This window comes from Lepisma saccharinum, chromosome 8 (assembly GCF_977018435.1).
Source record: "Lepisma saccharinum chromosome 8, izLepSacc3.1, whole genome shotgun sequence".
NCBI classification, from domain to species: domain Eukaryota; kingdom Metazoa; phylum Arthropoda; class Insecta; order Zygentoma; family Lepismatidae; genus Lepisma; species Lepisma saccharinum.
The window spans coordinates 9059083-9085113 of NC_139236.1; the positions used below are offsets into that span (position 1 = coordinate 9059083).

Genomic DNA, 26031 nt, shown 5'->3' on the forward strand with positions numbered 1-26031 from the left:
AAACGATAATTGTGTACTGCTTCAAAGACAGTGACAAATATTAATGAAATAACTATTTATATTTGTGGCAATTCAGGACATACTAATTTTACCCCTTTTCCCACTCGAGTTCAATGCAAGGATACCTCCGCAAATATAGAATGAAAAGTTTTCATCATGTGCAATTCTCCATTAAATGTTATCGCCGAGTCATACTACCTTCGTTTTCTTTGTTACAAACAAGTATTATTTGTACGTTACATGTAGGAGGAGAGTTGCATCTACATTTCACATTGGTCAGCTCCTTCTACTTACTTTCAGGAGCAAAAGCTTGTTGGGTACTGTTTACCGTTCAGGACTGTCAATCTGATGGTCGTAGGTTCAAACCCTTCCGGTGGTAGAAAATTTTCGTAAGTTTTAGACCTATCCCATTGTGTTCATTGTCCACGCCGTGTGAAACGGAATGATTCAGTTTGAAATTAACGATTGGGGGGAGGGGAAATATTAAATTACAAAATATCTATTTCAACGAACCGAGAAGTGGACAAAAATTGGATAATTCTTATAATATTCAAATTACATTCATGTTTTTAGTGGTATAATCGCAGGTAAAATCAAAGATCTTACATGGAAGATTTTACCTTCCTCCGAACTAATCCAAAAGGCATTCCGAACCGATCTAATACATTCTCCAATACATTTCAAAATGTTATTGAATGTTTCATGTCGATAATTTGAACAATGCATCAATTCTTGACGCTGAGACGATATTTTCTGCAAATGCCTCTACTCTTCAGTCACTTCTGTTCTTCTCTTCTCCTTATCCTCTCCCCTCCTTCTGTTCGCTCTGCTTTTATCTCATATCTCCTTCCCTACTTTTATCTTATCTTAGCACCATCCCTCTCATCTCCACTCCTCGTATCTCCTGTCTTAGATTTCCGACTCCGCTGCACTCTTCTCCTCTTCTTTTCGTTCTTCTCTTTTTCTCTCCTTTACTTTACTCTCCACTCCCCTCTTCTCGTCTCCTCTTCTCTCTTATTTGCTCCATTTTCCTCATCTCTCCTAGAATATTTTTCCATTCTCTTCACTACATCTCCTCTCCTCGTCTATACTCTCTTTCTTCTCTCCTCTACTTTTCCTCTTCTCCTTTCGCTTTCTCCTCTCCTTTGTCACCTTTCGTTTTCTCTCACCTCATCAGCGATGAAATACTAGAAAACATTTTTTTTTCTTCCAGAAAGAATTTTGTCTCTTGCGATATAATAGTGATATTTTTAATAATTTTATACAATATTCCTTGTTTTCATTTCTTTCGCGTATTTTATAAATGTCTATTGTGCATGTGGCAACCCTGAAATTGAGCCTAACTCTACACGCAACCCATCTACGACTTGTGTAAATTGGGTTGCCTAGTTTAAAATGTCGTTGTCCTAAAACTTTTGAGAGACACTGTACATATCCAAAACTCACTCCTAGCAACATATTACGCGAGATCTTTAATATTCCTTCACTCCACGAAAGGAGGAATACAAGTCTTTTCTCTCCAAGCTTATCAATGGTAAAATTGATTCTTTTAATCTGTTGTCGAATTTAAATTTTTATGTGCCAAACTGTATGTTAAGGCCCAGAACTGATCTCTTTCAAATCCCCCTTGGAAGAACCAAAATGAATGAAGCTGAACCCATGAGGAGAATGTGCAAGTTATTTAATTCAGTTTCTAAGAATAATCCAAGCGTAGACCTATTTAAATGTAATTGTAACATTAGATCTATTCGCTGAATTTATGTATGTTTTGTTTTGTTTTGTTCATTGAATTTTGGTTTTCATTCAGCTTCTAAGATTATATCCAATAGTTTAGTGTAATTTATTATTGTTTTGTCTCTGTGTTCCCTTTGCTTCTATAATCTAATAGTTAATTTCTCACAATTGTTCTTAAAAGTAAAATATATATTGCGTCATTCATATTTCTTGTTAACTTTCTTAGTTGTGTTCTTGTTTATGTATCATCCCATATTGAACACTGTAATTTGGCATGCGCCTGTTGTGTTTCATTTAAAATAAATAAATAAATAATGATGGTGTTGTTTCAGGTTCTAATATCACCAAATATTAAATTCCACATAACCTCACTTTCACGTTGTACACCCTGGACTGCATTTTGCAGACTAACGGAGCTCTGGCGTCTGAACCTGCGGCCAGCATAATTCTCTGTAGGACTGTGTGTGTTTTTCTTGTGTTTTGTCCTTATGTGTGCTGAGTGCTCCTTCACAGCCTCGGCTTTCAACCCGGGTAAGCATTTTTTAGCCCGACATTACAGTTACGTAATTTTAATAGCTAAGTGCTGGGCCCCGTATAATGTGACGGGAGAATATAGCCTCAGTGCTGACGCACATAAAATTTCAAATTCAATAATCAATCATATAAAACGAAAGGTACAATAAATTCCATGAACACTTGATGTTCAGTTAGATTACTTTAACCTGTTTTAAAAGTACAATTTTAACACTTCCTCTGACGAGTCTCGAACTTAGAATCATTGAACGCAAATTCTAATTAGGAATATGCTACGCGTAAAATAGGTTATAACTTCGCATCATTATGTGGTAAGCACATAGATAAAATTGATAAGTACCAAAATCAACAATCAACAATTTTCCCATTCACTTCCTCTCTGTTTCCTCTGCGCTGACTTTTTTTTTCTTCCTCCTCCCTCTTCCTCACTACTTCTCATCTTCTTTCTTGTTCTCTCTTATGTTTCTCCACCCCTTGCTCCCTCTTTCCCTTTCTGTATATTACTCTTTCTTTGCTTTCCATCTCCTTTTGTTTCTCTCTGTATCTAACTCTTTCTTCCTTTTGTTTCCCTTTGGTTTCCATGTCCTTCTCTCTCTCTCTCTCTCTCTCTCTCTCTCTCTCTCTCTCCATATATATATATATATATATATATATATATATATATATATATATATATATATATATATATATCACGATCTCCTATTCCTCCGTTTGTTTTTCCTTGCTTGCCATCTCTTTCTTTCTGCCTCTCTCTGTTCCTCATTTTGTTTCTCTTTACTTGCCATCTTTCCCCATCTTTCGTTCTCGCTTAATCTCCCTCTTCATCCATTTTTTTCTTTTTTTCTTTCAATCTCTCTCTCTCTCTCTCTCTCTCTATTACCATCTTTCGTTTCCTACTTTTGTTTCTCTCTGTAACTTACTATTTCATTGCCTTCCTTCTCTCCCTCCCTCCCAGTGGCGGCGCCAGGATTAATCATCTGGGGGTGCTGAAGGGGTGTGATGTTGAAAATAAATAAAAGATGAAATATGCATGCATGTTTTAGCAGAGACGCAACCACGAATTTTTGTCTAGTAGAAGGGGGGCAAGTACCAAGATAAACCTGCCAATTAAAATAATAATAATGACATTATTATTAGTAGTAGTAGTATACTAGTTGTGATGGTAGTAGTAGTAGTATCAAAGACGTTATTATCCGCGTAAATCACGCAAAAAGGGGAGAAGTCGGTGGTAAAGCATTTGTGTTGGACAAACAATGAAATATTATTTCAACACGTTCAATTTGAAATTAGATAATAATTAAAAACAAGCACACAAACTGTATTTTTGAAAGACAGAAAATGCACTACGAATATACTTATTTTTATACATATGACATGCATAACTTTCATGTCCAACATATATATTTTACACATATAAACATGGAGCGACGAAAAAAAATAACAAAATACATATGCAAGGTGTTAACATTAAATTGTGTACGTGTTTAAAGTTTCTGTAATACATATACGCGTATATAACATATTAATTAAATGCATTACATAATCAATTCATCCGCCTCATAACAAACCAACAGCAAAAATGATATAAATCTCTCAAAATGTGCGCACCCCTTTTCATTCAAACAATTGTTCATGTATTTAAGATCAAACTGCTTAGCAGTAACAGTCTGAAGTACATACTTACAATACTTCCCTGTCGTAATTTTCAATGCATTGGAAAAAAAGAATGATATTGCTCGCCTCGCTAGGAAGAAAATTTTTATACACAAATTATTGCAAACTGAAAACAATATTAATTTAATACGGGGCCACATTCTCTCTTTTATAACATTTTTATTTGCACTGTTCGCCGTCCCTAGCTAGGGCTCTGAACTTTTACGAATGTAAGAAAAAAGTTTTACGAAATCTATTTTTATTTGCATATCAAATTTGAAATCGAGGATGGCAATTTCTTTTCAGTGTCCCCCCCCCACCCGCTTTGCAGGTGCCCTTGGCCGTCTGAAAGAAGATATACATGGAAACTAATTACATCTTAAGGATCATTTTGTACTGCTACTCTTAGATTCTGCAAGCCTCTCTTTTTCTACGTCAATGTTTGCCCCCTTGTCCCCCACAGAATTGAATTTATTTACGACCAAGGTTGGGAGGGGGGACATTACCCTCAGACTGACCCCTTGTGGTTGCGCAACTCGCATACAACTCGCGTTAATTAATTTCCCAAGCACGATCAGATGATATCTTGAAAGCACCTGAAATTTTTGTTACAGTGCGACTTGAAGAAAAGAGGAACAAGGAGGCGGGCAATGAAACCGTTTAACGACCATGTCAAAAAGAAAGAACTTACTGAGCTGTAGGCAAATACCGAAAAACATAAACACGCCACTTGAACCAAAAGAGGAAAGAATTCTTAACATGAATACTATCGAGAGAAAAGACAGCGGCTTCTGATCTTTATAGCGACTGCCGACAGCACAAAAAAATATATGCGGAATCTCTTTCGATGCTTGGCTGTTGCATACAATAACAGCGGTCTCACTACAATACCCAACATTCTGGCGCTCAATGTGACTACGACATATGACACTTTAAGAGTTAATGTTTTCAACATATGTTTTGAATAGGGAGTGCTGAAGGGGGTGCGGAAGAAAATCGCGCATCCTGGCGCCGCCCCTGCTCCCCCTCTCTCTCTTTATCATTTAAATCCTCCTCTATTTCACTCTAACTTTGTTTCCTCTATTTCACTTTCTCTTTTGCTAATACTCTCTCTGTCTCTCTCTTTTCACTTCTTTTCTATTTTTCTCTTTCTGAATTGTTAGTAAATAATGTAAGGTCGAAATAGGAAAGACAAATTACAGAAACAGGGTGTTCTAGTCGGTTTAGAATGCACACATTACGATTCCCATTACTTGCCCCATCTGGTGGTGAAGTACGTACCTGGATAGCCGGATCTGAATTGACAGAATTGAAGAGTGGAGATAAGTGCTTATTTTAGAATTGGTGGGGACACATCTGGTCAACAGCGAGGCCCCACTCGATTGACTTACAAATAGAAGAACTCGTGCCTTCTGACCGGAACTTTCAGTTCAAGAAGCCGGGCTACAGGATGATGACATTAATAGTGTGTGTTTTCTCCCGCCATATTGCATTACCTTCTCTATATGAAAGCATAATGGCTTGCTCCGGTCACGTGACTAAGCGTCATCAACTGGAGGCGAGATAGCCGCCATGTTTGATTTGCTTCTTCGGAATCAATGTTGGATCTTTTTAGTGAATATGGAATTGTAATGCAAATTTAAGAACTGTAATCGAGTTTACATGACGTGTAAATATGCTTAAATGTGCAAGAGGTCTGGTGTATAAGTGTTGTGTGCTCAATTGCAGAGGCAATTATGATGAAAAAGGTAAGAGTAACGTTCACATTTCTTCAAGATGGTGTTGAAAATGCGTTTCGGTCGATGCGAAAAGATACAAGTTCAGTAACAAAGATTTTATACTCATAAATAAATAAGAGTAATAGTTTATGATGTAAACATTGGATGTGTCCGGAATCTAATATACTCTTAAATGTGGTCATGTTTTATCTCGTCAACAATTTTCTTTACAAATAACAAATAATTTACCCTGAATTACAAACCTTGGTTAACGTTAAGATGCGTTGTTGTTTATGATTGCAAATTAATTTGTTTCAAGATTTAGTCAACGTTTAAAATATTACGTTAGTGTCTACCAGCAGTTCGTCAGTGTAAATTTTATGCAAGTATTCGATAACATATTCATATGACTTCCACAAATTTTTAGTTTCAAAATATACTTAATGAAAGAAAGCTATACAACTGGACAAAGTTGATAACATGTGTACATTTACATTTTTATTTTACCCCGCTTTATGCTTCTTTAGGCTAATCGGAGGCTAATGGAAGCCGTGTTGTGCATTCAAATACAAGGGTACGATGTGTAGCAAGAACTTCGATGAAATATTCGTGTGTAAAATTATCCAAGAATATACACAAATGTTTTCACACAGAAAGCATTTTGTTACCTAGCTATGTTAATATGAACTAAAAATGTATTAAATGTTATAAAACTGTTTCATATGAACTGCTTTTTATTTTTGTCTTTGTGAAGCTTCGATGTTCGTAACGGGTTATTAAATCAGTGATAATGTTTATTGTTTCATAATTTATTAATACTCTTCACGATTTTATTAACAGAGTGTAAAAACAGTGTAAGGAAATATTTCAAATGTTTATTTCTCAAGTGATCGCTGAAATCAAAATATTAATCTGCTTTTTCCTTTCAATGAAAATGTTAGAAACTCTAGTTATTGTCACATATCTTACTAACGACAATGAAAAGATTAAATTTGTGTATTATCTTTAGTTCAATAAAGTCAGTAGGGTCGAACTTACAATGTGAAAATGATTTAGGTTTAGACCTTATACACAGAAATGTAACATTGCCCTTGTACCAATTTATTTTGCTGCAAGCATATATAAATTAAGTTATTGTATGGAGATTGTATAGCTACACAGAATATCTACATTATCTGGTTGATTAATTTTAGGTAAAGCTAAAGCAATTTAATTGATTAGGTAACTTGGAAAGTTTGCGGTCAACCTAACATGCGGGGCTTTGATTTAATCAATTGATTTTTACATACAAAAGTTCATACAAAAGCGGTTACGAATTTAACTGTAGCTGACAAATATTCCAAATAATATTTTTCAAAGATATGCAATGTTTAAATTTTTCCGCCAGGAAGTTTCTAACGGTTTTCAACCCGTTTTTTGTGCTATGGTAGGATTTCTTGTGGTGGCCGTAGTGACTTCCTGATTAAAAATTTTGTTGCAAATATTCAATATTCTACTTTTCTCTTCTAATTATATTCGTCGGGAGGGTAAATGTCAAAATTTAACTTCAGAAAAGAAATAAATATACCTTAATTCTCTGATAAAAATACTACAAGGGGTTTACAGCTTTAAGACGATCGCCTCCAGATGATGACGTCTTGACTGAGCGCTGTGGCCTGAACCTCAAGATGGTCTTGCATATTGACGTATCATACATTCCTTACTCTGTATCCCCGTCACTCTCTCTCCCTCTCTCTCCGTCTCGTTTTCCTTTCATATTCTCTATTTCTTTGTCTTTCTGTCCCTCGGTATTCTTTTATTCTTCCCCGTTATTCCATTTATTTTATTCTCTTTGCGATTTATTCTCTCTCTTTATTCTAAGCTTGTTCTTCCTTTCATTCCGCCCTTACATTTTTTATTATCTTCCCACTATTTTTATCGTCGTTTCTCCATCTTTCTTTTCTCAGCCATTTTTCTCTCCATCTTTTTTCATTGAATTCGTCTCTATCTTCATTTTCTCACTTTCTCCCTCTTTGGTCTCTTCCTCATTTCTATTTCTTTCTCATTATTTATTATTATCTGTTTTCACTGTATCTGAGTTATCCTTTCTCGATTTTCCTTTCTCCACTTTTATCTTTTATTCGTTCTACGATTTATTTTCTCTATCCTTCTCTAGTCGGTGAAGATACATAGATCCAATATTAAACTGTAGGTCCAGTCCCGATTAGCCTTTTGTGCATAAAGTGGACTCTTTTTCTCCTTTGGTTGATCTTACCTTATGCACTTTCTTCTCTACATTTCATCTTCTTTTCTCTATTTTCCTTATCGTCGTCTGTGCCTGCTTGTCTGTCTGTTTCTGTCTCCTTCTCCTTCTTCCTCTTACTTGATCTCCCATTGCAAAAGTAGTTCCCCTCCCTGTCACCCGACACTGAACCACATTGCAGAGACTGGAATCCCAGACTGTAGCCTATCTGAGGATAAAGTGGACTTAACACTTGTTTTATGTTATTTCAACTGTTCGTAACTTATAGAGAATGGCAGGTGCGCCTCTTCTACTTTTCCTGCATACTCCTAGGCATCCTCTTGTTTGGAATTTGCTCCAGTTTCCCTGATACCCTTCTGCCACGTTTGCACAGCCCTTCATCCGCTTTCGCTTCGTAAATTCCCTTGACTAATGATGATCCACCGTACTGGAAACAAACTCCTCTTACAAGTTCCAAACTCTCAACAAACCACCACTTGGCAATCTGAAACTACTTTCGAAAGTAGTTCCGTGTATTTCGGTGAGGATCTGCAAAAGCTTGGAGAAAGCAATGTGGAAACTTCAGTTCCAGAAACCAGATCTGCTAGTTTCCGTAACGTTAATCTTTCTCGTGCAAGGTTTCGTGGAAGAGGAAAGCATCAAGTACGCAAACTTATGCATTATCCTGAGGCTTAAATTATGGTTGAAAATTAAATCCTTCACATACGTTATGACGAAAGTGCATGGGGAATGGGAAACTTTCAACTGCAATGAATATACTTTGATATTATTTTAAAATATCTCTCTGTAGACTAGATTCTAGAACTAAGCTCAAAGAAGATTTAGAGCTCTGTAGGAATATAGTGAGTGGTTTAGACTGGTTCAAGGGGGAAAATAGACTAATATTTGGACTGACGTTAAATAGTCCTTCAAGCGCAGTATTGCATTTAAGTGGTCATTCGAGCTCCTCCACGTAATATGGTCAAATTATTTGCGAGCTTATTTGCTCTTTTTTGTACACATTTTTTTGAGGGGAATTTTTATCACTGAATGTTATAATTAATTTACTGTATTTCAAGTTTAAAGTAATATGTAGGTCTACTTTCACAGAATAACTTACCTAATCTAACTACGAACGAATACATTTTAATCTTCTACGTCAAAACCCAGACATTTATCTCCAAAGCTAAATGAAATCACTTGAAACCTCCTCTAAATCAGAATCTGAGTCTTCATCCAACAAATTGTCTTCTATAGCATCCAATTCATTACTAATGCCACACTTCCTAAATTATTTAACCACTGCTTAGTTTTCACAGCATCCCATGAAGCTTTGACCCATTCATAAACTTCAAGACCTCTCTTCCTTCTTCCTGATGGCGTAACCTGAGTATCGGCGTATAAGACGCACCCTGTTTTTAAGCCCTATTTTTGAAGGAACAATATTGCGGCTTATATGCCGACAAATGCGGTAATTATTCAATTAGTTCTTTATTTATATTCCTTCGCTCCTTTTGCATCTTCTACCCTTTCTAGTGCTAGACTAGGTGCAAGAGGACTGTTAAGTTAACTTTGTCATTTGCAGATTAGATTTATGCCACAGTGGCATCTTTGAGCGTTCATTGATATTCAATTTCGGGTCCAACAGAGCCAACCCAACACCAGAATTAATTCTTCAATGTAAGGTACCTGAACCCAATATGACCTATTTGCTGTTTTCAAGTAGTTGCACGGTTAGTTCAACAGATGGCATTAGTGTGACATTTAGAATGTCTGAATGACGAGTTTGAACCTGTTCGCTCTTGAAGACAAAGAAGCGAAATGGCCGAATCTCGTGCTTGTGATCTACATATTACATATGTAAGTTATTACGTACAGTCAACGGCAAAGATAATGGTAAGCAAATTGTTCACCGCTATTTTCATTACTTTTTATATTCTACATCCTGTGTTGTTTTACGGATGAAACTATGTTGGTTCGAAGCGGGCATTGTTCTCGGCTTATTGACGTCTATATTTCAATTGATTGTCAACACATTGTGTAATTCAGACCGAATGAAAATGGTGGTGGACAATTTGCGTACTGTTTCTTTTGCCGTTGGTTGTACCACATATTCAAAGTGATAGGTGTTTCTATCTCTAGTGCATATTATGTTAGCTCATAATTTGTACTTTACAATAATGTACTTAATTTAGACTTTAATCTAAAATACTCTTTATAATGATGGACAAGGAAATGTGGAATTTGTTACTTTTATGTTCAAGTAAAATGTGTGGAACTCACTAAGGACGAAAAAGGACCTTTTATTTGCCCAGACTGAGATGTGTAGCATCTGGTAGCAAATTGTGACATGTAGTTCCTTTGTTTATTGGTTTTTAAAAAATATTATTTCTTTGTAAAAATCTCGTATGCTATTATGTAAATAAAATGTAAGTGTATCAATATACTTACCTACTTATGAAAAAACATTGTGCTACTTTATTTACAATTTCTGTTGCATATTTTGATGCGTGTCCCACTTATACGTATATTAAAAGAAAAAATCACAACTTTTTTTATTATCCAATATTTTTGTACAAACATGTAGCAACTCAGAATTTTTTTACAAATCAAGAAAACTAGCGCACTTCCACATGTGAACCGTTAGTGGCACGGCAAATGTCAAACCGGTTGTCAGCCTCAAGCCACACGTTTTGAAGCATGTGCGGAGTAATGTTGCTTACTGCAACCACAATTCTTTCACAAGTCCTTCAAATCTCTAACAGGTGTACAGTAAACTTTGTCCTTAACACACCCCCACAACAAAAAAATACGCGCAGTGAGGTCTGGTGACCGTGGGGGCCATTCAATAAAATTCGAACCTCTTCCTATCCATTTTCCATTGAAATGCTCGTCCAGGAAGTCTCTAACGAGATTTGAGAAATGAACCGGTTTCGCGTTACTGTTTTTCCCCATTTCTTTATTGAAATGTACGATGGAACTACTTCTTTAGCACCCAAACCATAACGTGCACGAAATCGTCTCTGCACAAGTGTCACTTCACTTCAGACAACGTTAAAACACAAAACGCCTTTTCTTGTGGCGACCACATGACGAATGGTTACTGAAAACTGATAATATCAGTTTTCAGGACATTCTGGCTACTGCGCATGCGCAACTACCACTGAATGTGTTGCTAAAAAAATTCTGAGTCATTCTTTAAAATGAAACAACAATCACATCATTCTGACAGTTTGTTTAGAAGTTATGAATTTTTCTTTTATTATACGTATAAGCGGGACACGCTGTATATGACTTGGTACGTACATAGGTGCCCAATATGGACTAAACGTAATTTTTTAAAAAAATCTTCCCTCCATCCATGTTATTCTATGGAATTGACTCCAATTTTCAGTAAACGTCCAGAAATGTTCCCTCCTTTCACTCTTGTCACTAGTTTTAATTTTCTGACTTTGTAGATCATTAAAAACAATAGCAAAGCTAAGGTAGGCCATATTGTGTTCAGGTACCTTAGTTAATTATTTTAATAGTTAATGATTATTACGACTCATCAGCATAGAACTACTAATATTTATATAATCTCTGTCAATTTATACTCACTGGCTGTTTTGCCGCCATGTGATATGTTGTTTAACATGTCAAATATAAATATAAATACTTGTGTCATAGTGTGACGTCATAATATGTTTGACGCAAATTTGTAATATGTTCCAATAGTTATTGACTAGCCTTAAGAGTTTCAGTTCCGGTTGTCAGGTAATGTGAATAATTGATAAAACAATCAATAAAATTTTGTTCAGTTGAGTTGTTGATTAGACAATGGTGTAATAATTCACTAGAAACTGTTGGTGAAAGCTATCGTCCTTATCTTGATTACACTAGGAAAATACCTTGGCTGCTTAATTGTAAAGGATCAAGAAATTCAATTGCTTTAATAAATAGACTCAGAAGCGGTCATGTGAGAACGTATCATCATTTATTTAAAATGTACATTTTAAAATCTCCAAATTGTGACTGTGGTAATTTAAGGGGTGATGCTCATCATATTATTTTGGAATGTCCAATTCACTCAGAGAAAAGAAAGACTTATACAAAACATTATCAAAAATTAATGTTCCTTTTCCATTAATTTGACTTCAATGCTGTATGCACCAGATATTCGAATTGGATATATTATACTTGCTTTTTTGAGACGCGCTGATATAAAATTCTAATTTATTTTTGTTAATGAATGAGTTAATCAGTTATATAAAAGGTATTTAAGAACATATTTGAACTTTGTGTAAATTTATATTAAAAATGTATCTCATATATATAAAATATGCTGGGCGTAAACAGCCACATGTAAAGCTGTAAGTCCAATAAAATTTTGTTGAATTGAGTTAATTAAAGAGATGATTTAAAATGTATATTACCTGTATCCTATCTGCCGAACACGTCCCACTCGTTTATTTCGTCACTTTTTACATTCGTACTTACCTATTGTGCATTGCGAAACATTCTTTTACGTGTAATTTTGCTTCTTTCACGAAAATAACTTCAATTTATGAGATTAACAGTTATTATTGTTCTTCCTTTTTCCACTTCAGTAATACACAATATGGCCGCGCAGCTTGACTTGCGTAGTGGATATGCAGTGTTTCCAACATCTTCTTCTTCTTCTTGTTTTGCTCTACAGCCCTTGGTGGGCTCTGGCATCCCAAACAATCTTCCTCCACCTCGTTCTATCTTGAGCTACATTTTTCCAATTGCGTATATTCATCCTTCTCAAATCTTCCTCAACCGCATCGATCCATCTTCCCCTCGGTCTTCCTTTTGGCCTTGTTCCCCACAATTTCTGATTGAATACCAGGCGTGGTAGCCTATCCTCTTCCATTCTCATCAGATGTCCTGCCCATCTTAAGCGTTGAGATTTTATATATCTCACCACATGTTCATATTGAATCAATCCTTCTAACTCCATATTATTCCTAATTCTATAGTATCCATCTTCATTCCAAAGATCTTACGTAATATCTTCCTTTCAAAACACATTACCTTGCTTTCTGCTTTAGATGTAAGTTTCCAAGATTCTGCACCATATGCTATAACTGGTCTAATAAGTGTCCTATACAGTCTTAATTTTGTGTTCCTAGAGAGGTTTTTTGACTTAAATAATTCTATATGTGCATAATACTGTCTATTTCCAGCCTGTATCCTTTGGTTAACAATCTCTTCTTCTTCTATGTTGTTATGTAGTAGAGCTCCAAGGTAAGTAAAAGTGGGTACTCCCTCAAAGTGATATGTACCTACATTCAAAGCCAGAGAGTTTCGTCTGGCTGGCGATCTGGACATTCTCATATATCTTGTTTTAGTTTCATTAATTAATAGTCCTATTTCTCTGGATTTACTATCGATCTTTAAAAAAGTGCTTTTAAGATCTGCAAGTGTCCTTGATATTATCACAATATCGTCAGCATAAGCAAGTATCTGTGTTGTTTTGTAGAATATACTCCCCCTTTTTTGCAGTGGACTGATAATATCATGAAGTACAATAATGAAAATTAGGGTGGACAGAGCATCCCCTTGCCTCACTCCTGTTTCTATGTTAATGGTTGGTGAGACTTCTCCCTGCACCATGACTCCCGCTGTTGTATTTTCCAAGGTTACCTTTATCAATCTTATTAATTTATCTGGAAATCCTACTTTCTTGAATACTTTCATGATCTAGGTGAGCCCAACTTAAGAGTTCAGTATGGGGCTTATGGCAACAGCGTTGCCGCATGGTGCGCAGTACAAGAAAGCTCCAGCGCGCATCGAGCGTCTGCTGTAGTACACGCCGCAACAAAAGTTAGTGGTCAACGGTGCTGTTCACTGTCTAACTTTTCCACCAGAGGCGCTAGACCTGTTGTGTCCCTAAATAATTTCGTTCATCATCTGGTTGCCCTAAGCTTTACATTGGAGCGCGATAGGATGGCTATTCAAACGTTATTTTCAACGAAGGTAAGAATTTCTCGTGTAAATCGATAACAAAAATTGTTTAGCAAAGCTTTAGGATTATGTAGCAAGTCATAAGTTTCTGAAAATTAAGTTGTCCTGAACCTAAGAATTAATATATTAAAGCGCAACGACAGGGTAGCTCAGACGGGCTAAATATAGTATATTTATGCACAAAGAGCACTAAACTTGACGTTATTTTGGTCGTCCCTAGCTGCCATGGGTCTATAATTTTAAAAAAAATAGATTTTTGCACTACGGTTTTATGTTTCCTCTTGTTGCGACTTGCGAGTATGTGCAATTCAACAGCGGGAGTAGGAATCGGGGAAACTACCCAAATTACAAAGATAAAATGTATTAAGTGGATAAGCGCATAATATTTATTATTATACACTATGCCCTATCCCATAACTTAATATTAACATATGTTTTCTTTGTATGAAGCAGACATTTCCCCCTCGTATTTTCGTCCTTTTAAGATTATAATTCCTGTAAATAAGAAAGTCCTAGAGGTTGCGAGTTATGAAACAGAATGTAACATATTTTTTGTAATAACTATTCTTCTCGATAAATGTGCATGTATAAAATAGAGAACCATATTAACTAGCCATGAGGATAAGTATTATATCACGAAAAAAAATAAGTCGAGTATTAACAACAACTAGCTATAAAAAAGTGCAGTCGCGTGGAATTATTATGTATTATTCTTTACCAGATTCACAAGAATAAAGCACTTAAATTGTGAAAATTCAAAGTGACGTAAACAATTGCTGTGCAAATTTTAAGGCTATTTTTAGTTCCGATATCTTTTCTGTTATTGACGATCGTCTTATTAAAATTCTTAGTTTCACAACACTGATGTTCCGACATAATTTCCGATGTTAAGATGAAATTAAACTTGCAATTTAATGTAATAGCAGCACGTTCAACATCAAATTCCCCTTATATTTAAATATGGGAGAACAATTGCCCATCAAAAGCGTGGGGTCACAACATGGGTGCTGGCACCTACAATAGTTTGCTTTGACCAGGAACATACAAGAATGCATGACTTGGTGGGAAGCTGTTCATTCTTGCAGCTGTTGGTCCACAATAATGACGGTCCGTGGAGGAAGATTTGAAAATAACTGTTTCCGAATATACTTTTCATACGTCTTGCTCTCTATTTTATCACAGTGTTTTTCTTTCCTTTATGAACATAAAGGCAAATCGGGACTGGACCTACAGTTTAAAGTGGGATCCGAACCACTATGTCTCTCCAACGGGTATCAAACCCGGGACCCCTTGATTACGAGGCGACAACGTTACCACTGCACCATCGGGGAGGCCTCTTTCACATTTTTCGGTGCACTGTCTCATTTGAAATGGAACAGTGTTCATTATAATACTGGCATACACCAAAGCACCCCGGTCGTCGCATTTTAATTAAGGGATTAGGGTTACATACCCTGTGGAGGCAATTAAAGGTTCGTATCTCACATAAAACCGTAAGTCCGTCCAGTCCCAATTAACATATCTGTGCAGAAAATTGAATTTAAAACTCAATTAATCAATTACTAGAGGTGTGAAATAGATGAAGTTCTGTTGTATTTGTGTGAACAATGATAACAGAAAGAAAGGACAGACATTGGAAATATTCAAGCTAAAATGATCTCGCTTTGTGTTCATCAGTTAACGTTATTGCTTTGCAAACAACAAGTCCCGGATTAAATTCTTAGGAATCTCATAAATCTATTCCCTATTTATGCATTTGCTTCAAACTTTACTATCTGGAAAAGAACTGCTCGATCATTTTATGTTCTTTTAATATAATGCTATCTAACTTTTTATAATAGTTAGTCATCATGGCCGTATTTAGAGGGGGGGTTTCTAGGGTTCAAACCCCCCCCCCGAAACTTCTGACATGTTGGATTAATGGAAGTTCAGAAACCAAAATCTGAACAAATTTTCATTTTTTTTTTCGAAGCATCACAAAAATACATGGAGACAATGTTGAAACGATCGACCTAGAATTTTCATACATTTGGAAATCTGAAACTTGAGTGAAACAGGATTTATTCTCGGAATCGTAGACCACCCGCAACCCTCCATTATCACTTCTGCTGTCATCTTTCGAGTGTTGCTCCCGCGTCACAAGGAATATAGACTGAAGATTCCCTTATGATTGTCCCAAAATTCCCTTTCCAGCTTTTAAATTCCCTGTCCGATAAAGTCGAAAACCCCCCTTTATAGGAGTTCAAACCTAGGATCTCGAGTTTTGTAGCGCATTTAGTTCGCGATTGAGGTTACAATCCATGCACCAGGCTAAGTTTTTAAAAAGAATAACTGGTTCCACACTTTCCAAAATTCCCAAAATTTAATTTTAAAGTCAAACAACAAAAGCTTTATGACTAAAATTTCCATCTAACTTTTAAAGCTTTTCTCTTGAAGGTATCTAAAGTTTAATGATGAAGTATAATAATTGTGTATTTCAGTACACACTGTATGAAACTTTAAAAAAAAAATAGAAACTTGTGCTGGATATTCACTCATCTGCTGGATTGAGTAAGCCCCCTCAAGGATATAACAATAATATAATAATAATTATTATTAGTATTATTATTATGGAATAAAATTGTTCTATTATTATGAAATTTTAATTATTATTGTACAATTATTGTTATTATTTCTATTATTCAAATTTATGGCGACGCCCAAGGGAACAATTATGAATGAACCCCCCCCGAAATTTTTTCCTGCCTACGGCCATGTTAGTCATCCTTTGGGAAGAGCAAGTGAACCGGGGGATATTCCCGCTAGATCCGCCAATGCATACAATATGCCTGTTTTCAGAGAAAAATTCCTCAAAACGAGAAAGCCCACACACAAATAATACATTTCTTGACCTGGCCCCAAGACGGAAGCCTATTCACGAACTTTTGCCTGGCCATTCCCCACCCCCTTCCTCTTCCCAACACGTGTTTGCAGCGAGTGGCAACAGGCGGACGGCTGTTATTTTTGACTCCCCAAATCGCGCTTAACATAAGAAAGGAAAGCGCATTTTTTGAATGTTCTGAATTGTAATAAAAGGTATAGACCATCAAAACCTTACATTTCCTCTCCTTTTTGCATATTTATTATTTTCTCTTCGCATGTTAACGACTTTTGTTTCTGACAGAATGGGGATGGGGATCTCAAAAGTAAAAGCCCATAACAGCCCATACTGAACTCTTAACTTGGGCTCCTCTATATCAAATGCTCGTTGATAGTCTATAAATAAAAAGTGTAGATCTATATTTTGCTCATAGAATTTTTCCATAATTTGAGATATGGTGAAGATGTGATCTATGGTAGATCTATTTGGACGGAATCCACATTGATATTCCCCTAGGATTTCTTCCGCCTGCTTAGATGCTCTCATATATAGGATATTGGAAAATATTTTGTATCCAATATTTAATAGTGTTATCCCCCTGTAGTTGTCACAATTCCTATTATCACCCTTTTTATGGATGGGGAAGATAACTCCATATTTCCAACTACATGGTATTTTCTCTTGATCCCATATCATGAAAACTAGCTCATGAACTTTCTTCCAAAGTGTTTCTCCACCCTTTTTAAATATCTCCGCAGGGAGCAAATCTTCTCCAGGTGCTTTATTATTATTTAATTTTAATATTGCACACTTTACTTCTTCAAACGATGGTCTTTGTACCTCACATTCTGTAACTTGGGTTTGGTCTTCATCTGCATTATCTGTTATATTAAATTTAGATTCATAGAGCTCCTGAAAATATTCTGACCATCTTTCCAGACATTTGGCTTGATCCGTAATAAGCTTCCCATTTTTGTCTTTACATAGGTTTAACCTTGGTTGATATCCAGTACTAAGATTTCTAACAGCTTTGTACATTTGTCTTGTATTACCCTCTGTCTGATGTTCCTCTATTTTCCTTACTCGCTCCTCCATCCAATATGTCTTTTTCCTCCTACAGATTTTAGTCGCTTCCTTCCTAGCATCTTTATATACATTCATTGATGCTCTTCTTTCTCTTTGAATCATCTTTTTCCGTAACTCATTTTTCTTCCCTATTAGTACTCTACACTCTTCATCATACCAATCTTTTCTGTTAGATCTCTTCCTTTGCCCTAATATCTCTTCTGATGTTTCAGTCAGAGTTTTCTTCATATCATTCCATATTTCCTCAATGCTATTATTTTCATTCTCATCACTTAATTGTTGGTGTATTTGTTCCTGAAAAGCTCTCTTATCGCTGTCTTTCTTTAACTTTTCTATATCCCAACCAGTTCTTTTTCCCTTGATTTTGCCTATATTAGACAATCGTTGCCGCAATATAGATTTGACTAGGAAGTGATCACTGTCACAATTGGCCCCCCTGCGTGTTTTAACGTCTATAACAGATGTGGCATATCTGCTGTTCACCAGAACATGATCTATCTGGTTTGTGTATGTTCCGCCGGGAGCTCTCCAGGTGCCTTTATGAATATCTTTCCTGGGGAGTTGGGTACTTTTTGCAAGCATTTTATTTTGTATACAGTACTGTATTAATCTCCAACCATTCTCACTGGTGACTGAATGTAAAGAATTCTTTCCTGCCACTTCTTTGACTTCAGATTCTCTTCCAAATTTTGCATTGAAGTCACCCATGACAAGTAGTATATCATGTCTACTTGTACTTTCATTTAACAAGTCCAACTCGTCATAAAAATTTTCCTTGTCCAGTTCTTCTGCATCCTCGTTAGGTGCGTAAGCAGAGATGATGGAGATGTTATAGAACTTGCCTTTAAGTCTAATTTTACACAGTCTGTCATTTACTTGTATAAATTCCATTAGTGATTTCCTAGCTTCTCTACTTATTATAAAGCCTGTACCCCTGTGTCCTCTGGTTTCAGCACCACTGTACAAAACTGTACAGTTTCCCTTGTCTATCTGACCACTCCCAGGCCATCTTATTTCTTGCAGTGCCAGAACATGCAACTTATATTTTATAAATTCATCAACAATTTCTGGGAGCTTACCAGCTTGTAGCATTGTTTGTACATTCCATGTCCCCATCCTGAGATCATTTACCTTAACTCGTAGCCGTGTTCGTCTTCTGGTTTCCTTCCATATCCGAGGCTCATTGTTGGGTCTCTGAACAGCGGATATTTTCCGAGGATTGGGTCGTCAGCCCAATGCCTCAACCCCTAACCTGGAGGACCAGGATTTGTATTGGGTTTACTCCCTTAGAGAGATTGGCTTCACCACGCCTTACAGAGCTCTCTCTACCCATGGTTTTCTTTCAGGGTTTTCCTTCCCTTAGCCTTTGAGTTAATCCGCAAGGCAGCAACATCACTAACCGAAAAAAAAAAACACACACCATTCACGCATAGCCCCAAAAATCATTACCGCATAGCCCGAAAAACCATTCACGGTAAGGTTAGGTTAGGTTCAGTTAGGTTAGGCAAACATAGTTAAAATTTGAGTATTTAACCGAAAAGTACCCCACACACCATTCACGAATAGCCCCAAACATCATTCCCGCATAGCCCTCCCCCCAAACCATTCACGGTAAGGTTAGGTTAGGTTTGATTCGGTTAGGCATACCTAGATAAAAGAAGGGACGCCATTTTCTTATAAAACAACGGCGTGGTTGGAAACAATGACTGGAGATTACATCATTAAACGTGTGCAACATCCGGTTCATTTAGAGAAAGCAAATGGAAGCAATGGCAATTGGGCGTTGGAGAGATATTTCTCTTCAAAAATACATGCATTCCCGGTCAAACAGATTCAACGATGAAAGAAAACACCTCCAACAACCTTCAAAATGCTACAAAAACTCATTTCTGTAAGTAGTTTCTTCTGCACAAATGATGAAATCCGTTCTTCGGATAGGGTACTGTTACCAAATGTATGACTTTGTTAGTGTAAATAAGCAAAGATTTTCAAGATTAATACTTTATCTCTGAACAGAATTTTATTTGTTAGTGAAGATTGTGTTGAATTAACATCATCGGAAGTGTCATGGAGTCCTGACTATAAGTTGATGATGTTGTTTTATAAAAAGCCTTAAAGTACATCCCACGTCTAGGGTGGCCTCATAGCCTGGAACGTCTTGTGTTTTCTGCGAAGGACTAATAGTAAATTTATTTAGAGTTACAAAGACCGGGCAGGTAACAGCATTACGAATACAACAAGACTGAATCGATGATGATGCAGTACAGTGCTATTGTGTCCCTGTCAATAGTTGCTACTAATACCGTTGAGCGTAGAGAATCATTATATATAAGTGGCTATATTATTAAGAAATCTAATTAATATTCATTGTTGTTTATGAAACTACAAATATTTCAACTGAAATAATTTGGTCAATATTATTACGACCTAGTAGGCTGATGAATATGCAGATGGGTTGTTCAAACTTCGTGAATTTCAGGGTATTTAATTTCAAATTATTTATATTTAAAAATTTAAAAAAAAACAGTGCAGATCTTTTTCTAACACTACAAAACTCGTTGAGTTTTAAGTCAACTTTCTTGCACATATAGGCTAGTGTAATCGGGACTGGTCCTCAACCCTAACAATTTATCAAGGAAAACTACTCTCTAATGTATTATGCACTTTTCTAGAAGTCCTTTAACCTATTCTTTTGAAAACTCAATGTACATAATATACAGACAATTCAATATCAATTTTCATAAATACCATTAAAACATATTTCAGTTCAGAGAATTCCTTTTGCATGTAAGTACATCACCACATAAACATTTGTAATTCCTGTCAATCTGTAGATGTATACCTATTGTATTCTTACTGTCAATATTAGATCTTTTTTGTAATTTCTACATTCTAAAACGCAGAAATATGTAATGTAAGAAGTATATTACATTACAGAAGAAAATGTAGTTTGTCAGGATATTTTTTCGAAATCAACGAACATTTCCAAATTAAAATTCTGAATTTGTGCTTTCTTTTTTGTACGCATTATGCTGAACATAGTAGGTTAGTATTATATTCATTTTACAACACGATACCATTAGGTAAGCTTTCGTCGCCGGTTCATATCAATTTACTCATTGGCATGAAAAGGGCAAACTGCAGAAAGAAACAAAATAACTGACCGTACAAGCCACACTGCTGCGTCACTGCAACCGTCATCTTCCCGAGTACTCACCTGGAAATGAACGAAAGAAGATTATTATTATTATTATTATTATTATTATTATTATTATCAAGGGCTATTGTGTTTAATTCCATTCCCGTCACTAAATAAAATCGAACAAGAAAAGACGTGGACACGAAACGGACTAACAAATTCTGGTCATGACAATTAGAGCCCAAATGTGGAATTTTATTTAAAAGAAAACGCACATTTTTAAACTTTGGAATATAAATGAAGATTTTTCGATATTTATGGCTAGTAAATTTTATAATTTTGTAATATTTTCTTAATACTATATCTCAAGAATTACCGGGAAGGAACAGACTTATTGCATTTTTAATATTCTTGGAAGAAAAGTGTTCAGGTAACAGGTTGTCTACTCTACTTCAACATTCAACACACACGTACTCAACTACAAATGCATTGAATATGTTGCAAAAATCAGTAACAGTAAAAGATACTTGACTGTTATGTGTAAATATCTAAACTTGTGTGAGATAATTCTAAATTTTTGCCAAATATTTTTCACCTCTTTTTTAATATAACTATAGCTTATAAAAATATACATTTTCCCATATTTTAGGACCTAATAATCCGGTTCTAATTACACTAAGGAATAACCCGTTAAGTTATTGACTGTTTCTAATCTTTGTGGGGTGCAGGATGCGAGAATGACCTCAAATTAGAATATGCAATACGCAACAATTTTTCATAACTTCAATTTTTAAGAAGAAAATGTAAATGAAACGAACATTTTAAAATAAGATAAATTCTTTTTCCCAGTGAAACCTCCTAATGGGAAAAGTCAAGGAAAGGTAAATTTACCAGTGGATATTCAACTCTGCCATGAAGGCACACATAGAAGATGTGGTAGTTGAGCAACACACATTCTCGATCTCGGTTATTTCTCGAATTGATGTGATCGGTCGCCTTTACTCCCCGTGGTTTCCCCTGCTTCCTAATGGAAAAATACGTCTTATTTGAAAAACAGCACAGTTATTGATCGATAAGCATGTAAATATTTCATTATTATATTTCCAATGACTTTCTAGGAAAACACTGCGTTAATTCTTTTCCATTACAGAAAAAGTTATTCGTTCATACGCATTCAGTATACTGTATGATGTTTTCTTCTATCACTTCAGCAAACAAATATAGAGATTTTTAGCGTTTCTGTAGATACCTTTTGTTCTTTGACCCTTCAAAATTAAGTTTGAAGGCTGTATTGCTTCACAAAGGCAATGTTTTACCAGGAATTCCTTTATGGTTTGGGTTTGAAGGAAGCATAAGAAATGATATCTGCTCTCTTCAAAGCTACATTAAAGGATATGTATCAAAGGATACATTATAATGAATATTGGCGGGTAATCTGTGCCGATCTTAAAATTATCGCATTGCTTACAGTATTAGGAGGGTTTATGAACAATTGATTCTTTTTGTGTCTATGTAATAGTCGGGAAAAATACAATCATTGTGATTTTAAAGATTGGGGCAAGAGGGGAAAAATATAATTATTGTGTTTTTAAAGATTTGGGGAAGAGTGAAAAATACAATCATTGTGCTTTTAAAGATTGGGGAAAGAGGGAAAAATACAATCATTGTGTTTTTAAAGATTGGAGAAAGAGGGGAAAATACAATCATTGTGTTTTTAAAGATTGAGGAAAGAGGAGAAAAATACAATCATTGTGTTTTTAAAGATTGGGGAAAGAGGGAAAAATACAATCATTGTGTTTTTAAAGATTGAGGAAAGAGGGAAAAATACAATCATTGTGTTTTTAAAGATTGGGGAAAGAGGGGGGAAATACAATCATTGTGTGTTTAAAGATTGGGGAAAGAGGGGAAAATACAATCATTGTGTGTTTAAAGATTTGAGAAAGAGGGAAAAATACAATCATTGTGTTTTTAAAGATTTGGGAAAAGGGAAAATACAATCATTGTGCTTTTAAAGATTGGGGAAAGAGGTAAAAATACAATCATTGTGTTTTTAAAGACTGGGGAAAGAGGGGGAAAATACAATCATTGTGTGTTTAAAGACTGGGGAAAGAGGGGAAAATACAATCATCGTGTTTTTAAAGATTGGGGCAAGAGGGGAAAAATATAATCATTGTGTTTTTAAAGATTTGGGGAAGAGTGAAAAATACAATCATTGTGTTTTTAAAGATTGGGGAAACAGGGAAAAATACAATCATTGTGTTTTTAAAGATTGGGGAAAGAGGGAAAAATACAATCATTGTATTTTAAAAGATTGAGGAAAGAGGGGAAAATACAATAATTGTCTGTTTAAAGATTGGGGAAAGAGGGGAAAATACAATCATTGTGTGTTTAAAGATTGTGGAAAGAGAGGAAAATACAATCATTGTGTTTTTAAAGATTGGTGAAAGAGGGGAAAATACAATCATTGTACTTTTAAAGATTGGGGAAAGAAGTAAAAATGCAATCATTGTGTTTTTAAAGATTGGGGAAAGAGGGAAAATGCAATCATTGTGTTTTTGAAGATTGGGGAAAGAGGGAAGAATACATGAGCGGCTGGCAAAACCAAATAATATTCTGGTATCTCCTCTTCACAATAAACTTGGGTTAAAGAAAAACTTTGTGAAATCTTGGAAAAAGATTCAAGTGGATTCCTTTAATTTCAAGGAATTTTCCAGAATTTGACAATAGAAAAATTAAAGAAAAGTATAGTTTTGTAGTATCTGAAATAAGAAAACTCCTAAAAGATAAAATATTTGAATCAGATCTACAAACTGTCGAATTAGTTGCTTGGTCTTTACTCAAGAACCGTGAATGAATTTGTAGGAACTAGAAAGGAAGATAACTATGAATTTCTAGTGTCAGAACTACTGAAGTGTTACAAAAATTTGGTTGCCGTATTTCCTTAAACCTTTATACCCTGAATTATGATATAAAATATGTAGAGGTGTGTATATTTTATCTTAGATCACTAGTTACTTCTATAGGTAGAGGATTTTCTTTTTAAAAAATGATTCAACTAATTTTGTTTATATTTTAATAACACAATTAATTTTTGGTACTTAGCAGTACCGCTAGGCAACTATGCAATTTTATTTGTCGTAATAATAATATTTTTACTCCAATAAATGGTTGTAATTTTATTCATTGTTAAATTAAATTTTCATTCAGATTTATCTAAATCCGATAAAAATACCTAAAAAGTAGTTCATACGTCAATGTCAGCTAATGTTTTGCTTCTCATTGTTTTAATAAAACAAAGTGGAGCCATTGTGTTTTTGTAGCATATAACACAATGCTTTATATATATATATATATGTGTGTGTGTGTGTGTGTGATATATAAACACACAATGGCGTGCCAAAGGAGTGGTTGGTGGGTGTCATGACCCCACCCTTTTTGGCCCAGTATTACTAAAAAAAAATAATGTCAAAGTCAGGAGAAGATCGCATACTAAGGCCTGACTACTAAAGGAAGTATACATAACCCCCTCTTTTTCGAAAATTCTCGGCCACTGTATACAAATACAAATGTATGGTACTCCAAATGCCTAACGGTTCTTCCAGATACAAAAGTGAAATTTCGGCCTAATTTGGGTAGTATAATAAGAAATATCTTTTGCACATATTAGATACAGAATATTCACAAACCAATTAAAAATAAAGGAACACTTTTCATGCTTTGATTACAAAATATAAACTCAAATATTCAGAAAAAGTTTTCCTCGTAAAATGGCTGCTGTCAGCACAAAGCACCGCCGGTCACATGTTGCTGGACGTATGCTAATAAAAGCAAGCACACACTGCCATCTATGGAGAACATACGTAAGCATGGTACGTAGGAGTACCACCAGGATTTAACAAACGGTGTGGCAAGAAAGTGATTTTTAAGATACTGGTACTTTAAAGTACCCTTAGTAGATAACTGGTTAAAAAGCCATGTTCTCTTCCTCATCTCTACATATTTCGACAGAACTTGGGTGATGTGTGATGAGCAAGGAGAATAGTTTCATCAGAACATTTCCGAAATTGAATGACGTAAGCAGAGACGATGGGACCCAGCCATATTGCTAGTAGTTCAAAGGCGAAAGTGAATATAAGAGCGACATTGAAATGAACGTATTTTTGACATCTCCTCAAGTTTGCATATGCATTCATTTTTGTAACATTTAGTCCTACTATTTTCCACTTAGGTTATGAATTTTGATAATAGTTCGCTGTTAATTTCAACGGTGTCTTTGTTCATTTAAGTGATGTCCGTTTTATGGCACTGTGTGTTAATTGTGCATATTTTTATAAATACTGAAATATACCTGTAACAACCAAACGTTCCTGTTAGAGCATTTCTATGGGCATTTTTTAATTCAGCGTTGAATTCAATTTGTGAAGTAGTCTACTCATAAATTACAAATGTCTTAAGGTAGAACTTCATCGCTATTCAATTCGTTCTGGTTAGCACATCGCGCTACAAAGGCATGGGTCCTGGGTTCGAATACCGTCCTGGGCATGAATATTTGGGAGTGTCCATTGATCAATTTCATCATGTCATCACTCATCTTCGCAAATTAGCCAAAAGTGACACATAAAGCAAGGTAAAATAAACCAAATCAATCAATCTTTAATCAATCATTCTAATTCAGTTATTCTACGTCTACCGATTCCCTTATTGACGACAATGAGAGTGTGTGATGAACTGAGGAAATGGAATAATGCCTTGCCCAGACTTCTAATCTGCGATCTTTGGCTTCGTACCCTATTACAGTTTTCTGGGATTTATAATGTGAAATCACAGTGCCTTTAGTTTAATGAGGTGAGATTTTTACGGGATTAAACAATAATAAAATCTTTGGTAACGGTTACAACAGATGACACTAATGAAAGACGGAAGAGAGTTAACAAAAATAGTTTACTCTTGAGGTAGGGGAGAGACAAAAGTACATAAATACTTATGTACAAAATATAACATACCATGGAAAGTTAGAAACTTGGAAACAATGAACACAGGTGAATATCAAATAAAGGTGCTAAATAATATTCAATCATATGTTTTGTGTGGAGTGTAGCACTATATGGTGCAGAAA

At 35.4% G+C, this 26031-nt stretch overlaps 1 protein-coding gene across 1 annotated transcript; it reads right to left on the reverse strand.

Moving 5' to 3' along the window:
- Window positions 1-7894: 7894 nt before the first annotated feature.
- LOC145991347 (uncharacterized) lies at window positions 7895-18892 on the reverse strand. Its single transcript, XM_083127347.1, has 2 exons — window positions 17507-18892; window positions 7895-8089 (listed from the first exon to the last, which is right to left on the reverse strand). The coding sequence occupies exons 1-2, from the start codon at window positions 18890-18892 to the stop codon at window positions 7895-7897; spliced, it is 1581 nt and encodes a 526-aa protein (XP_082983473.1).
- Between the last annotated feature and the right edge of the window lie 7139 nt (window positions 18893-26031).